Raw genomic sequence first — 14,724 nt, 5'->3', positions numbered from 1 at the left:
ATGTGGGGCTCCAGGGTTTCCGCTAGGAGAATCAGAAAATGTGTATAAAAATTGGGCCCGAAAGGGACTATATATGCTAGGCCAAATATGGAATAATGGAGAAATTAAAAACTTTGAAGAATTAAAAGAGGAATACGAGTTGGAAGAACGGGATATGGCATATTATCATAGCCTGCGAAACTACATAAAAAGACGGGCAGGGGAAGAACTAGAACTTACAGAAACAAGGTTAGAAAAGGCACTTAAGGGAGGAGGGGGCAAAGGGGGAGTATCACGAATATATAAAGCACTATTAAAAATGTCCAGCCCTCAAGATCATTATATTAGACGATGGGAGGGGGCATTACAACAAACCTTTACAAGAGAAGGCTGGATGAAGGGAATTAGATATTTGTTGAAGGCCTCTATCACTCAATCAGTGGCTGAGAATGGTTATAAAATATGGTACTGGTGGTATTATACACCAGATAGATTACAAAAAATATATCATAAGATATCGCCGAATTGCTGGAGGGAATGTGGTAATAGAGGTACATTTATGCACATATGGTGGGAATGTCCCAAGATGCAAACATTCTGGACCCAAATTCGAGAAATGGTATACCAAGTCATAAAGATAGAATACCCACATAGGCCGGAATATTGTCTCTTGCACTTCCGACCGGGAAAATGTAAGGTACACCAACATAAAATGGCTAGCCAAATTTTTGCAGCGGCCAAAATGATAGTGGCAAGAGCATGGAAACAGATAGAGGTACCAAATATTCAAGTCGTAAAGCACAAACTTGATTACCTACATCAGATGGCGAAACTGACCGCATTGAGAAAAGGCCAATTGCATAGGTTTCAACAAATTTGGCAACCTTATGAAAAGATGAAAGAAACATGTAAATCACCACACTAAGAAAGGGGGGGGGGGGGGGAGGAATGGGAGAAAGACTGTTAAGTGTTTATTCGCAAATATTGTTATAGCAGAAGAGATGAATATGTTATGCATAGGTTGATTGTTGCAAATATGTGGAGATGTACTTATTATGTTAAAATATAATAAAGAAATTATAAAAAAAAAAAAACAAGGAGAGTCAAGGGACAACCATCTCCAGTGCACTCAGGTAGGTTCCAATCCCATGTGTAAGGTATGGGCCAGAGTTAAACCTGTACATTGGGAGTTGAAAACAACGACGCAATTCCATGACCTGGAGATCACTGTCCAGCCAGGTCTGTGTTAAGTATAATGTTCTTCTGTGTGTTGATTGGTTGAGCAGGAGGCAGCCCAGATTGGTTGAGGTATTTCTTCCTAATCTCTGGCTGTGCCCCCTGCTATTGTTGCCAGGGTTGCGGTCTTCCCGCAACACTGGGCGGGTTTTCTGCGAGCAGCTGCGGAAAATTTTCGGCGAGGTGCGGGTTTGGGCTTTTTTCCGGGGCTTCTATTGGTCCAATTTGGTCCAATAGAAGCTTTCCCGGGGCTTCTATTGGTCCGATGTGGTCCAGTAGAAGCTTTTCAGGGGCGTGGTTGGCGTCAGGGGCGGGGTAATGACGTGGGGGCGGGGTTGGTGACGTGGGAGGCGGGGTTTGACTTTGGGTGTTTTTTGGGCGGGTTTAGGGCTGATTTTGGGCTGGGAAAATGTTTCTCTTCTGGCAACCTTGCCCCCTGCTGGTTCATTATCTGGTTGTCTTCTGTGCATGGTTTGCTCTGCTGTGCTGTCTGTCTCGTGCTCCTGAAGCTCTGCACCGATCCTTGTCCTTTTGTTCCTCTTTCCTGGTTACCTTTGATTTTGTGATTCCTATTCTTGCTTGCCTTGTTTTCATCTAATCGGTACACTTTAAGGACACTGATATTTCTTCTTTATGCTTTTGATCTTTTCAATGTAGAATGAGACAAAGATAAAGAGAGAGAAAATCCTGTCTGAGTTTGAGGAGCTGCAGCAGTTTCTGAATGAGGAGCTGCAGATCCTTCTCTCAAGGATGGAAGAGGAAGAAAAGGAGATTCTGAAGAAAATCAGGGATAATGTGACCCAACTGGATGATCAAAGCTCCTCCCTCAAGGAACTGATCTCGGAGATAGAGAAGAAGTGTGAGCAGTCAGCGACTGAGTTACTGAAGGTGAGACTGAAGCTGCAACAGCAGTTGAAAGACTCGGGCTTCAATTTATGTATGTATTTGGGTTTAGCTCCCACAGTTTCAGTAGTAGTTCCATACGACCTGAATGTAACTCACAAGGATTTTCCTATCCCTGGAGGGCTTCCAATCTAAGGGGTTTCTTTTACTACTGTTGTAACATCATATATTTGGGCTGTTCAAACAACTTTTCAAAAGCTTCAAACAATACAAAATATGGCACTTCGTTTAATTTTTTCTTTGTGGAATTTTGATGGTTTGTCTCAATATTATATTGAGTTGCATTGGTTGCTGATGGGTGCCAGGATTTTGTTCAAATTGTCATGTTTTCTGTACATGGCCTCCTGGTTCCATCTTATTTTTATGGAGATTTCAAGTTAGCAGTAAATAGCAGGGATAGTAGGAAGGGATCTGATATTTTTTCCCTTCTTCTAGGGCAGAGGTAGGCAATTCCAGTCCTCAAGAGCCGCAGGTCAGGTTTTCAGGATATCCACAATGAATATGCAGGAGATAGATTTGCATACCATGGAAGCAGTGCTTTGAATATTTGTTGTCTTTTCAAGCAGCTAGGATTGGGAAAGAAATTTCAACTATAATTACATTATCTGGCTCTTATTTAGAATTTCGTCATAATACAAAAACATCTTTATTTAGGAAATATATACTAAATTCAGCACAGCGTTAATTAGATGGCTGTAGATTAAGACATACCTTTTCTATTTTGTAAATTGTTACAATTATTAAGTGAATAGTGTGGTAGGAATAGGTTTCCTTTTTTGTAATTTCCTGGATATTGACTAGATTCTTATGTAAACTGCTCTGCACTGAAAGGCTAGTGCGGTTTATAAATTTTGGTATTGTTATTATTATTTAGTGTGTTCTAAATACTATGAAGCCCATATGAATGAAATGGGCTTCTTTGCATTTAATGCATGCTAAATCCATTAGTGAACTTTAGTAAAAGAAGCCCTAAGTTTGTATCTGAGACAGTAGGGAGAAAAGAGGTGAGATGTGGGGGAGCTGGAATAAATATGGTGAGAAGGGAAGGGAGAGGTGAAAGAAGATGAGGAGAGGAAATACCTCGAGTAAGGATGAAGGATGGAAGCGGCACCTCAATAGAAGAGGAAAAACCATACAGAGAGGGTGAAGAGGAGAGACGTAGAAACAAGAGAGAATGTGGAAGAGGCGAGAAGAAGAAAGACTGAAAAAGAGAGAAGTGCTAAGTAGTAGTAGTAGATGGGAAGGGAATTTGGATAGAAGAGATGAAGGTGGTGACAGGAGCAATAGGGCACCATTAGAAAGGGGAGAGACTGATGTGAGACTGGCCATTGGGAGAGGGTGGAATAAGATGTAAATTAAAATGTGTAAGGTATGTGCAACAAAGACAGAGAATTACTTTATTACCACAAGGCTTAAGAATTGAAGGAGATCATGAAATACTCAAATCCCCCCCCCCCCCCCCCCCGAATTACCTGATAGACTGCGCAGAAAATGTGATATCGATTGGAGGACGATAATTAGGTGGAATCATAAAAAGTTCCCCTGTCAGGATTCTTGTATCCCCCTGACGTGTCCTGAAAATTTGGATTGATCAGAGGAAAAACCAAATGTTATTAGGTGTTGTAACTGCATATGCATATTTGTGGAATAAATGGATCCTCAAAAATTACCACTTTCATGATCTTTTTGGAGTTATAAAGACATAAGCACCTTATTTTCATTTGTAGTGAATAATCAGTAGAATATAAATGTAATAATCATTCTCTTTTCCCCTCTAGGATGCGAAGGCCACCCTGAGCAGGTACAGCTCTGTTCTGAGTTCTCTCATTGTATAAGAAATAGCAGCCCTGTAATGTCACTGTGGGACTTTCACCTCTCCAGTGACTGATTTTATTATTTATTTATTTATATCATTTATACCTCACAATTTCCCACCACTGGCAGGCTCAATGATGGGTGATGGGACAAAGATGTGTCTGGTGTAACACACTCCTTGTGCCAGAGTAATCATGCTTTCTTCTATTCACTTCACCCTGTTATCCCCATGCTCCATTATATTAGAAGTATAAAAAGTTGTGGGATATAGACATAAAAGAATCTAAATTATTACTAGCACTAAATTAATTCAGCAGGCTTTGAGATTTGTTCTCTTTTCTTTTTCTCTGAGTAAGTTCTGTTTGTACACCTGCGAAGTAACAGCAGTATCTTTCCCTCCTTACACCTGTCTCTGTCTCATCTCTGTCCCCTGGGACTCTGAGAACTGGGGGTGAATGTCTCCTAGAATAATTCCAGTCACATTCTGATCCTCAGGTGTCAGACAGTGAAGTTTCCAAGACCAGAGGCTGTTTGTACTGAAATGAAACTCTATTTCCATCTGATGTACCCTCGGCAGTATTTTATTGTGAAGAAAATGCTCAGAAGACACCAAGGTAATGAATCATTTCTAGGGCTGTAATTGATTAGCAAAGAAATAAATACAGTACTGATACGTGATCTGTCTCTATTGATAAAGAAATTACTTCTGGTTTTGGTTTTGTCATTTTATTAATTTAATTTTGTTCTATTTTCTTTCAGGAAACCTTTCCGCCAAATTGGGTAAGATGTTATCTGTTACATTTTTTCACATTTAAAAATCCTTTATAAGATGAATCTCTATCCTGGGGTGGTTACAAATATACAACAGATAATTGCATTTTATGTGGTTCTCTGCTGTGAGTGTGTTGTAACATGGGTGTAAGGTAACCCTAAAGAAAGGATGTACAATAGTTTTTCCCATGGAGATGCTTTATATTCTGAAAATGTGTCTATGACCTTCCTCCTCCTGGTACTTTCCAAATCCTTCTGTTTCTATCCATTGTACTTTGTTCCTTCTTTCCCACACAGTCAACCTCTGCTTGGTCCTTCCCATCAGGTCAACTCAACATCCATTCCATCCTTCCCCGCTGTACCAGTTTAGTTTCCTATACCTCTTTTCCCCCTATTGCTAGCTCAGTCTCTGGTCACTGTCCCCCCCCCCCCCCAAGTCAGTTTGACCCCCTGATAGTGAGAGGAGTGTGGTGCCTCTTAACTGTGCTGACCTGCCTCTTTAGCACCAAAAATTCCATTCCTGCAGGATGAACCACATAGTGTTAGCATATCTCATAAGAGGAGTGAGATATCTGTGGATGCCATGGACTTCACACACCAGAAATGAAACTATATTGGGTGGGTTTGGGTGTTTAAAAGTGGATGCTATCTTACCACTCATCTCAGGGAATGAGAGAATAACAAATTCCTGAGAGAGAGAAATACCAGGGAATGAACTGGAAACGGAAGAGGAACTGTGATAGAGCTTCCTGAGGTCAGGGGAACAGACCGAGGAGCAGGGATAATGCAGGCTGGGGTCAAAAGTGGAGTAGGGATGCTGTGAATGAGGACGAGGGAGCAGAGATTGAACTAGCTGGGGGAAAGGAAGGTGCGGGTATTTAGCCAGTAAAAGGGGGTGGATTGAGTCAGTACTTGAAAGGAAGGGGTGGGGATAGAAGTGGCTGTGGGACAGTGAGTGGGAAGGCATGGAGCTCCCTGGGGGAGAGAAGGAGTAGAAACTGAACCAGCTGAGAGGAAAATGGATGGACTAGCTAGTACATTTTCTACCTGATCCAAATGAACACTGAAACGATAATCCAGTCCATGTTTTTCTTCATTGCATCTCTGGACTTAATGAGGGTAATTTTATAACAGGGTGTCTAGGTTAAGGCAGCCTAAACAATGCGTATTTAAGCCTATTCTTTAAAGATCAGTAAGCATCTAGTTGTCTTTATAAAACAGTAGTGTAATTAGCAGTGATTGTACCTTAAAAGGAGGTGCAGACATTTACATCTTCCCTATAGCACATAAAGGGGTCCATTTACTAAGCTGCGGGGAAAAAAGGCCCTGCAGTAGTGGTGGGGGCCGTTTTACCCTTGCACTAGGGCCTTTTTTACTGCAGTGGGTAGAAAGCTCCCCCCCCCCCCCAAAAAAAAAGCCATGCGGTGATGAGCACTTACCACCACCTGTTGAAGTGGCGGGAAGGGCTCCCGCAGTAACCCAGTTACCGCTGGGTTAGCGCCACGCTAGCCAAAAAAAAAAAAAGAATTCTAGGGAGCATCAGAAATGGCGTGCGCTCAACCCGGAACTACCGCTGGCGGCAGTTCAGTTTTAGTGTGCGGTAAGCCTGCGTTGGGCACTGCTTTGTAAAAAGGCCCAAAAGTATGTAAGTATGGAGGTGAACTAAAGTAATTAAGGTGTGACCTGTGAACTTCACCTGTACTCCGCCTAGACCTCGCCCCTGGCTGCGTGTACCAGGAATTATGTGCATTCCTGCTGAAGTGCATAGCTTTCACAAAAGTACAAAAATGGAAATATGTATAACCAACAAGGCTCCTCAAAAGTGAATATACAGAAAATAGGAGCCAGGCCTACTGTGACATTCAATAACTTCAGTATTATTTTAAAAAATGGGGAGAAAGGTGCATGGAAACATCAGATGCTAATCAGTGGTTATGCTATTGGATCTCCTATTTCAAAACCTTGAGCCTACTGCATGTCATCAATCATTTGTATCCATAGGGGCCCTTTTAGAAAGACGTGTTAGGCGCTATGTGCATGCAGCACACGCCTAAACGAGACTACTGCCAGGCTACCGCGTTCCCCTGGCAGTAATTTTAGATTTGGCTCATGCCCATACCACCTGGATGATTTATTTCCTCCCACACGCATTGTTTCCGGTGCTAATAGACTGTTGGCTCGCGCCAACCGGTCACTGTGCGTGAGCCCTTACCGCTAGATCAGTGGGAGGCGTTAAGGGCTCAGGCCGGTTTTGGACACACGCTGGCTTCAGTTTTACCGCAGGCCCTTTTCCCATCCCATTAAAAAAAAAAGCCCTTTTTTGCAGACGCGGTAAAAATGTTCCCGGTTCGCGCCCAATGCAGGTGCCTACACTACCGCAGACCACTTTTTACCGCGGCTTAGTAAAAGGACCCCATAGTCTCCAAACCCCCCTGTGTCTTTAACATTAACTTCTTTATTATTTATTCACTTTTACAAATTGTAATATCAAAAATCACCAATTCCTTAGCGCAGGCAGCAGATGAATCCATCAACTGGTGGGTTGTGTCCGTCTACCAGCAGGTGGAGATAGAGATCACCGACTTCAGTGAGTGGTATTGGACTACCAGCCCCTCTGCAAGCTAGTATATTTATATCTCCTTACCAGCTCCTGGATTTTCTGCTTTGGGACTCCTCCTGGGCTGCTGTTTGCTAGCCAGTTGAGTGTGGGGGTGGTTGACACTGGTGTCATCCTTGGCAGCATATCTATTTTGGGGGTCCCTGCCTCACCCCGTGTCCCACGTCGGTCTCTCTTTCTGCTTTGCTTTGCTTTCCTATGTAACCTTCCTCACCATAAAAAAAAAAGAGATTTGACGAGAAGCAGCAGCAGGACCTGTGTTTCAAATACATATTAGAGAGACAGATGTTTTCAGTGGGCTGAACAGAGTGGGAACTCCGACTCTCCGTTTCAGCTGTCCTGTCAGTGTTCGTCAGAGGGAGGTTCTCTTGCAGCGCGGGGTGAGTGCTTTGATTTTGTTTCTCCTCGGCTTCGTGCGAAGACTCGTTATGGCTGCTGAAGTTGTCAAGCGCTGCTCCCGCTGCGGTAAAAAGAGATCCGCAGCGGGGCTTTGTGTAGCGGGTTGCTCCAAGTCTGGGCCGGCTGATACTGCAGCCATAGAAGAACAGTCAGTTTCCCGCGCTGAGAGCGCGCTTTGTCTCTCCCCGCTGACGCGGCTCCCGCCAGTCAGCTGATGGCGGTTTCGGAGCCATTGCTAGCGGCTGAATCAGAGACTCTTTGTGCAGCCCCAGCACATGTTCAGGATTCGTTTCTGGGGGCTCTGGGGATCCATTTTTGCCAGAATTTGTTCTGTTGCTGCATCAGGCTTTCCTGTTAACGAAAGCTGCCTCTCAGCCTGTTCCTCAGGCTTCTGTGCTCCCTGTTGTTTCCTCGGAGGCAGGGCTGGAGCATTTATTATCTGCTCAGGATTCTCTCCTTTCTAAGAGGAGAAGAACTGCTTCTTTTTCTGAGACAGTTTCTTTAGGACCTGGGTCCTCTTTGCCTTCTTTGGCTGCTCTGTCAGAGGGTTCTCTTCGTCCTTCTAGAACAGAAGATTTTGAGGAGGGGGAGTTAAAACAGGGAGAACATGATGACCCCACTGCGGTGCGGGTTTTTCATTGGGATGAGCTAGCCTCGCTGATTTTTAATGCGTTGGCGGGCTTTGGACATTGCTGATCCAGAGTCTACATCCTCTTCTGCGGTCAATCTTAAGATGACCAGTACCTGTAAGCCTTCTAAGGCGTTTCCTGTTCATGAGGCTATTCAGGAGCTAATTTCTGCGCAATGGGCTGATCCTGAGGGCAGTTTTAAGGTGGCCAAAGCTATGTCTCGCCTTTATCCCGTGGTTTCGGATCAGGCAGACAAGTATGTTCTTCCGACTGTGGATGCCTTAGTAACCGCAGTCACAAAAAAGACTACTCTTCCAGTTGAAGGAGGGGTGACGTTGAAGGATACACAGGACCGTCGCCTAGAGGCTTCTTTAAAACGTGCTTTTGAGGTGTCGGCGTTGGCGCTTCAGGCATCTATTTGTAGTTCATATTCAGCCAGGGCATGTCTTAGTTGGCTTCATCAGGCGCAAGAGCAAGATCTGGAGGAAGGTTCTCGTTTAGAATCTGTTTCGGCCTATTTGGAATCTGGATTGGCTTATCTAGCTGAATATGATTTGGTTCGTTCTTCAGCTAAGCTCATGGCTCTGACTGTGTCTTCTCGCCACCTGTTATGGCTGTGCCGTTGGTCGGCAGATTTGACCTTTAAGCAGAGATTTACTCGGCTTCCTTTCAGAGGTAGACTTCTCTTTGGAGAAGATTTAGAGAAGATTGTCAAGGATTTGGGTGACTCGAAGGGTCAACGTCTCCCTGAAGATAGAACTCAGTCTGTTGCGAGACCCTCATCTAATTCTTCTTCTGCTCGATCTCGGTTCAGAGAGGTTCGCTGTTATCGTCCTGGTCGGCCGGCTCCTAACTTTCAGCGGAGCCGCTTTCAGCAGCGTTCTTCCTTTCGCAATGATAAACGCTCTGTAGCCTCCTCTTCGTGTCCAGGGCCTGCAGGACGTCCTTCACAATGATGGGGCGCGGGTTCACTCTTCTGTTCCAAAGATTGGAGGTCGGCTGACCTTGTTCTTCGAAGAGTGGGCCATCATTACGTCAGACAGTTGGGTTCTAGATATTATCAGAGACTGTTACAAGCTAGAGTTTTCTTCGCCCGTCGGCGACGTTTTCTTGGAATCCCGTTGTGTATCTTCTGCCAAACGGGTGGCCCAGCAAGAGACTATCCGTTCCCTGTTGGATCTCGGGGTGATTGTTCCTGTTCCACCTTCCGAGATTCGGACGGGTCGTTATTCCATTTATTTCGTGGTACCTCGAAAGGGAGGTTCCTTTCGGCCCATTCTCGATCTCCGCAAGGTCAGTCAGTGCTTGAGGGTGCGTCATTTTCGCATGGAAACGTTGCGGTCCGTGGTATTAGCAGTTCAGCCAGGAGAGGTTTTCACGGCTTTAGACCTCAAGGAGGCCTATCTTCACTTTCCTATTTGGCAGCCACATCAAAGGTTTCTCTGCTTTGCCGTACTCGGACATAATTTCCAGTTCAGGGCGCTTCCCTTTGGCCTTGCTACAGCACCTCGGACTTTCTCCAAGGTCATGGTGGTGGTGGCAGCATTTTTAAGAAAGGAAGGGATCAGGGTTCATCCCTACTTGGACGACTGGCTGATTCGGGCCAATTCAGCTCAGGAAAGCCACAGGGCTACCAACAGAGTCATTTGTCTGTTGCGGTCGTTGGGCTGGGTAATCAATCTGCCCAAAAGTCAGTTTGTTCCTTCTCAATAGCTGGAATACCTAGGTGTTCGCTTCGACATGGCGTTGGGACATGTTTTCCTTCCGGAGGAACGTGTTTCAAGCTTCGTTCTCAGATAGCCGGTCTCCTCCAGTTGTCCAGTCCTCGAGTGTGGGATTATGTTCAACTTCTCGGTTCTATGGCAGCGACCTTGGAGGTAGTTCCTTGGGCCAGAGCTCACATGAGACCACTTCAGTCTTCCCTTCTGTGCAGGTGGTCCCCAGTGTCTCAGGATTATCAGCGCAGGCTCCCTTGGCTTTCCAGGGCGAAGCGCAGCTTGACGTGGTGGTGCCACGGTCTTCACTTGCGGAAGGGTATTTCTCTGGCAATTCCTCGGTGGATTGTAGTGGTCACGGATGCCAGCCTGTTGGGTTGGGGAGCTCTTTGTCTGCAACGGTGTGCCCAGGGGACATGGTCATCGACCGAGGCCGGTTGGCCAATCAATCGTCTGGAGCTCAGAGCAGTTTTCTGTGCCCTCCTGCAGTTTCAATCCCTAGTGGAGGGGAAGCAGGTCTGAATTTTATCGGACAACACGACGGCAGTAGCCTACATCAATCGTGAGGGCGGCATCAGGAGTTCAACTCTGGCGACAGAAGCGGCACAACTTCTTCAATGGGCGGAGGCTCTTCTGGAGTGCCTGTCGGCGGCTCACATTGCGGGGAGCAGCAATCTTCAGGCAGATTTTCTCAGCCGACACGTCCTGGATCTGGCGGAATGGGAGTTGGCGGACGAAGTGTTTCAGTTGATATGTCGGACTTGGGGGATGCCGATGATAGATCTCATGGCGACCCAGAGCAATGCCAAGGTAGCTCGGTTTTTCAGCAGAAGGAAGGAGCCCAGTTCTGCAGGGCTGGACGCTCTTCTTCAACAGTGGCCGGTCAGCGATCTTCTATATGTGTTTCCTCCCTGGCCATTAATCGGGCGAGTTCTTCTGCGGATTGCTGTGCACCCAGGTCGGGTCGTGCTGGTGGCTGCAGATTGGCCTCGGCGTCCTTGGTATGCGGATCTAGTTCGTCTGCTGGAGGAACCGCCTTTGAAGCTTCCGGTCCTACCCGGCCTTCTTCATCAGGGGCCAGTAAACATGGAGGATCCCTACCACTTTGGTCTTACGGTATGGCTATTGAGAGAGAGGTCACGTTTGAGAAAAAAGGGCTATTCTGATGTAGTTATAGCCACTCTTTTGCAGGCTCGTAAGAGATCCACTTGCACGGCGTACGCCCATGTTTGGCGCACCTTCGTGGCATGGTGTAATGAGCGTGCGTGGTCTCCTTTTCAGGCTTCGGTACCTCAGCTTTTGGCTTTTTTGCAAGACGGATTACAGAAAGGTCTAGCCTATAACTCGCTCCGGGTGCAGGTAGCAGCCCTGGCGTGTTTTCGGGGTAGAGTGTCAGGCTCCCCTTTGGTTGCGCATCCAGACGTGGTTCGTTTTTTGCGGGGGGCTCTTCATCTGCGCCCTCCCTTACGTCAACCCTGTCCGGCTTGGAACCTTAATCTGGTTCTGAAGGCGAAGCAGAACTCTCCCTTTGAGCCTTTGCGTAAGGTTTCTGAGAAAGACCTCACCTTAAAGACAGTATTTTTAATAGCTATTACTTCGGCGAGGAGGATTTCCGAGGTTCAAGCCCTCTCTTGTTGAGATTCTTTTCTGCAGTTCTCGGAAGCGGGAGTTACGTTGCGCACGGTGCCTTCCTTTTTGCCGAAGGTTATCTCAGTTGTTCATCTCAATCAGCCTCTTTTTCTGCCTTCCTTTCGGGAGGAGGACTTTCCAGGGACGTTTCATAAACTTCATTTGTTGGATGTGTGTCGCGTCCTCCTACGTTACTTGATGTCTAATGACTTGTAGACGTACAGACCATTTGTTTGTTCTTCTTTCTGGTTCTCGTCGTGGCTTAGCGGCTTCTAAACCGACTATTGCTAGATGGCTTAAAGAGGCTATTTCCTCAGTGTACTTGTTAGCTGGTCGGGTTGTGCCTACGCCTTTGCGGGCGCACTCCACTAGAGCGCAGGCGACTTCATGGGCGGAGTCGTCAGTTTTGTCTTTACAAGAGATCTTTCGGGCGGCTACTTGGTCTTCTGTTCACTCTTTTTCCAAGCATTATAGAGTGGATGTGGCAGCCAGATCCGATGCTGCTTTTGGATCGGCAGTTTTGACTAGGGGGGCGACGGGTTCCCTCCCTTTTAGATACTGCTTTGATATATCCCACCAGTTGATGGATTCATCTGCTGCCTGCGCTAAGGAAGGTAAAATTATGTCTTACCTGATGATGATTTTCTTTCCTTTAGCTGCAGCAGATGAATCCAGCATCCCTCCCTGATTTACCGTCGCGATTTTTGATCTGTTCACTAGGGGAAGTTGTTGTTGTTTCTCTCTGTTCCACATGTTTCTTTGTTTTCTAGTTATCATAGAGGTTCTACTTTTGGAGACAATTTTCTCTTCAATTTGTTATGAAGGGTTCTGATGTTGTTTCTCTTTCGGTGAGGAAGGTTTTCTGGTTGTTTGGAGCTATTGTTGCTTTGTGATGAGACATATACTAGCTTGCAGAGGGGCTGGTAGTCCAATACCACTCACTGAAGTCAGTGATCTCTATCTCCACCTGCTGGTAGACGGACACAACCCACCAGTTGATGGATTCATCTGCTGCAGCTAAAGGAAAGAAAATTATCAGGTAAGACATAATTTTACCATCTATAAGAAATATCATGAGTATTAGCTGAAATGCATCAAAAACTACGCGACTATTTAGCTGCGTTAGCAGGCTCAGCGCTGACTGAGAAGACTTGTGCACTCGATGCTCACATAAATTTCGCTTGCAGAAAATCTATGTACTAGGCATGGCTCCTATTTTCTATATAAAGTGCATAGTTTTCACCAGTCAGAATTTTATGAAGTAGTTTTCATGTGAAAATCAGGTTATTAATTCCCGTCATTCCTCCCCTCCCCCAGGCCTAATGAGCCAAAGCTAAACTGGATAAACCTATAAAGATTAATTAGTGCAGTCCTGATCCTCTGTCACTGGGAGCAGGACAGCAGCATTTTGTGGCAGAACATGTCTCCTAGTTTGGTTTCAGTTTGAAGTTCATCCCTTATGAGGCTTGTAAGGTCCTGTAAAACTATGGGGCCTTGAGCTTCAGATTGAAGTTGGCAGAGGAGGGGGCATTTGCAGAAAAGAAATGCTGCTCCCCTGATGCTAAGAGAAAGGGATCATGCTGGGGGAGGGGGGAGGTTTGGGTAGGGGTCTCCCTTTACCAGTACAGAGGGCACTGGAACCCCTCCCACATAGCACTAAGCAGGACTGGATGATTTTCAACCAAGGAGGTTAGATAAAACAGGAGGCGGGGTGAGCCTATGTAGCCCATTATATGGGCTGAAGCCAGTAGGCAGAGCTTGCTGGCAGTAGGTGGAGGTTGCTGACATACTGGTTCACCCAAAACAATAGGAAATGCTACTGAAAACAATAGCAAAAAGATTATTAGAAATAAGGGACTGCCTATGCGTGGTCCATCTGTAAAAAGTCAAAAGCTGTTCCAGTTGGATAGGCAGTTCCTTACAAGGTGGAGGACAAAAGATTTTTTATTAACTTATTTGACGGATTTTAATTTATTTGAAAGCTTCCCATATAAAGATATAAATATCATGAAATAAAACTGAATATCACTAAAACAGCTTCAAAAATTATTGTAGCTGGTGGAAACAGCACAAAGGCTGTATTTTGTGCTCATGTTTTTTACGCTGTTCTATACAATACAGTAATGCATGGCCAATTTCAGTGAGAGTATCCTGATGGGTTCATCTTAACTGTTGTTGTAATCTGCCTTGGGAAGCCTAAAGATTGGAAGTAAAATTAAACTCTTTCATTGGAATACATGGAATCAAATCTTCAACTCATCTCTTTTGTACAAATGGATTATTCTGTTTTGAGCATGTTTCAGGGACAAGTGGTTTTAATAAGTCAAAATAATAAAAATAAATATTTTCTTTCATGCAGATCTCTGTTTAAACATAATTAAATGCCCCAATTGCAGTCTTTTGGTTTTCATATATTTTGTCCTTGTGATGACGTGGAGGGGCATAATCGAACGCGAACGCCCATCTCCATGGGCGTCTATCTCCGAGAACGGGTACTTGAAGGGGCGGGACAGACAATATAAAAAAAAAAAAAATGGGCGTCCATCTTTTTTTTCGATAATATGGTTTGTGCCGGGCAAATACATCGGATTTGTGCGGATTTGAGCTGGGTGGTTTTGTTTTTCAGCGATAATGGAAACCGAAGGCGCCCAGCTCAAAAACGAACAAATCCAAGGCATTTGGTTGTGGGAGGGGCCAGGATTTGTAGTGCACTGGTCCCCCTCACGTGCCAGGATACCAACCGGGCACCCTAGGGGGGCACTTGTAACAAGTAAAAAAAAAGTTAAATACCTCCCAAGTCCATAGCTCCCTTCCCTTGGGTGCTGAGCCCCCCAAATCCCCCCCAAAACCCACTGCCCACAACTCTACACCATTACCACAGCACTTATGGCTGAAGGGGGGCACCTAGATGTGGGTACAGTGGGTTTTGGGGGCAGTTTGTAGCGCTCCCATTTACCACCACAAGTGTAACAGGTAGGGGGGGATGGGCCTGGGTACACCTGGGTGAAGTCCACTGCACCCACTAACAACT

The 14,724-nt window shown here is 45.5% G+C and overlaps 1 protein-coding gene across 1 annotated transcript in view; it reads left to right on the top strand.

Moving 5' to 3' along the window:
• The window catches only part of LOC115466331 (E3 ubiquitin-protein ligase TRIM39-like), a 33,175-nt gene that overhangs the window by 13,604 nt on the left and 4,847 nt on the right, over nucleotides 1-14,724 (top strand). The window contains exons 3-6 of the mRNA XM_030197508.1: nucleotides 1,873-2,103; nucleotides 3,897-3,919; nucleotides 4,429-4,547; nucleotides 4,693-4,713. Of these exons, the coding sequence (XP_030053368.1) occupies nucleotides 1,873-2,103; nucleotides 3,897-3,919; nucleotides 4,429-4,547; nucleotides 4,693-4,713 (394 nt within the window). The remainder of the gene's footprint in view (nucleotides 1-1,872; nucleotides 2,104-3,896; nucleotides 3,920-4,428; nucleotides 4,548-4,692; nucleotides 4,714-14,724) is intronic.

Source organism: Microcaecilia unicolor, chromosome 3, assembly GCF_901765095.1.
Source record: "Microcaecilia unicolor chromosome 3, aMicUni1.1, whole genome shotgun sequence".
NCBI lineage: Eukaryota > Metazoa > Chordata > Amphibia > Gymnophiona > Siphonopidae > Microcaecilia > Microcaecilia unicolor.
This window is presented reverse-complemented; position numbering and strand designations above follow the sequence as displayed.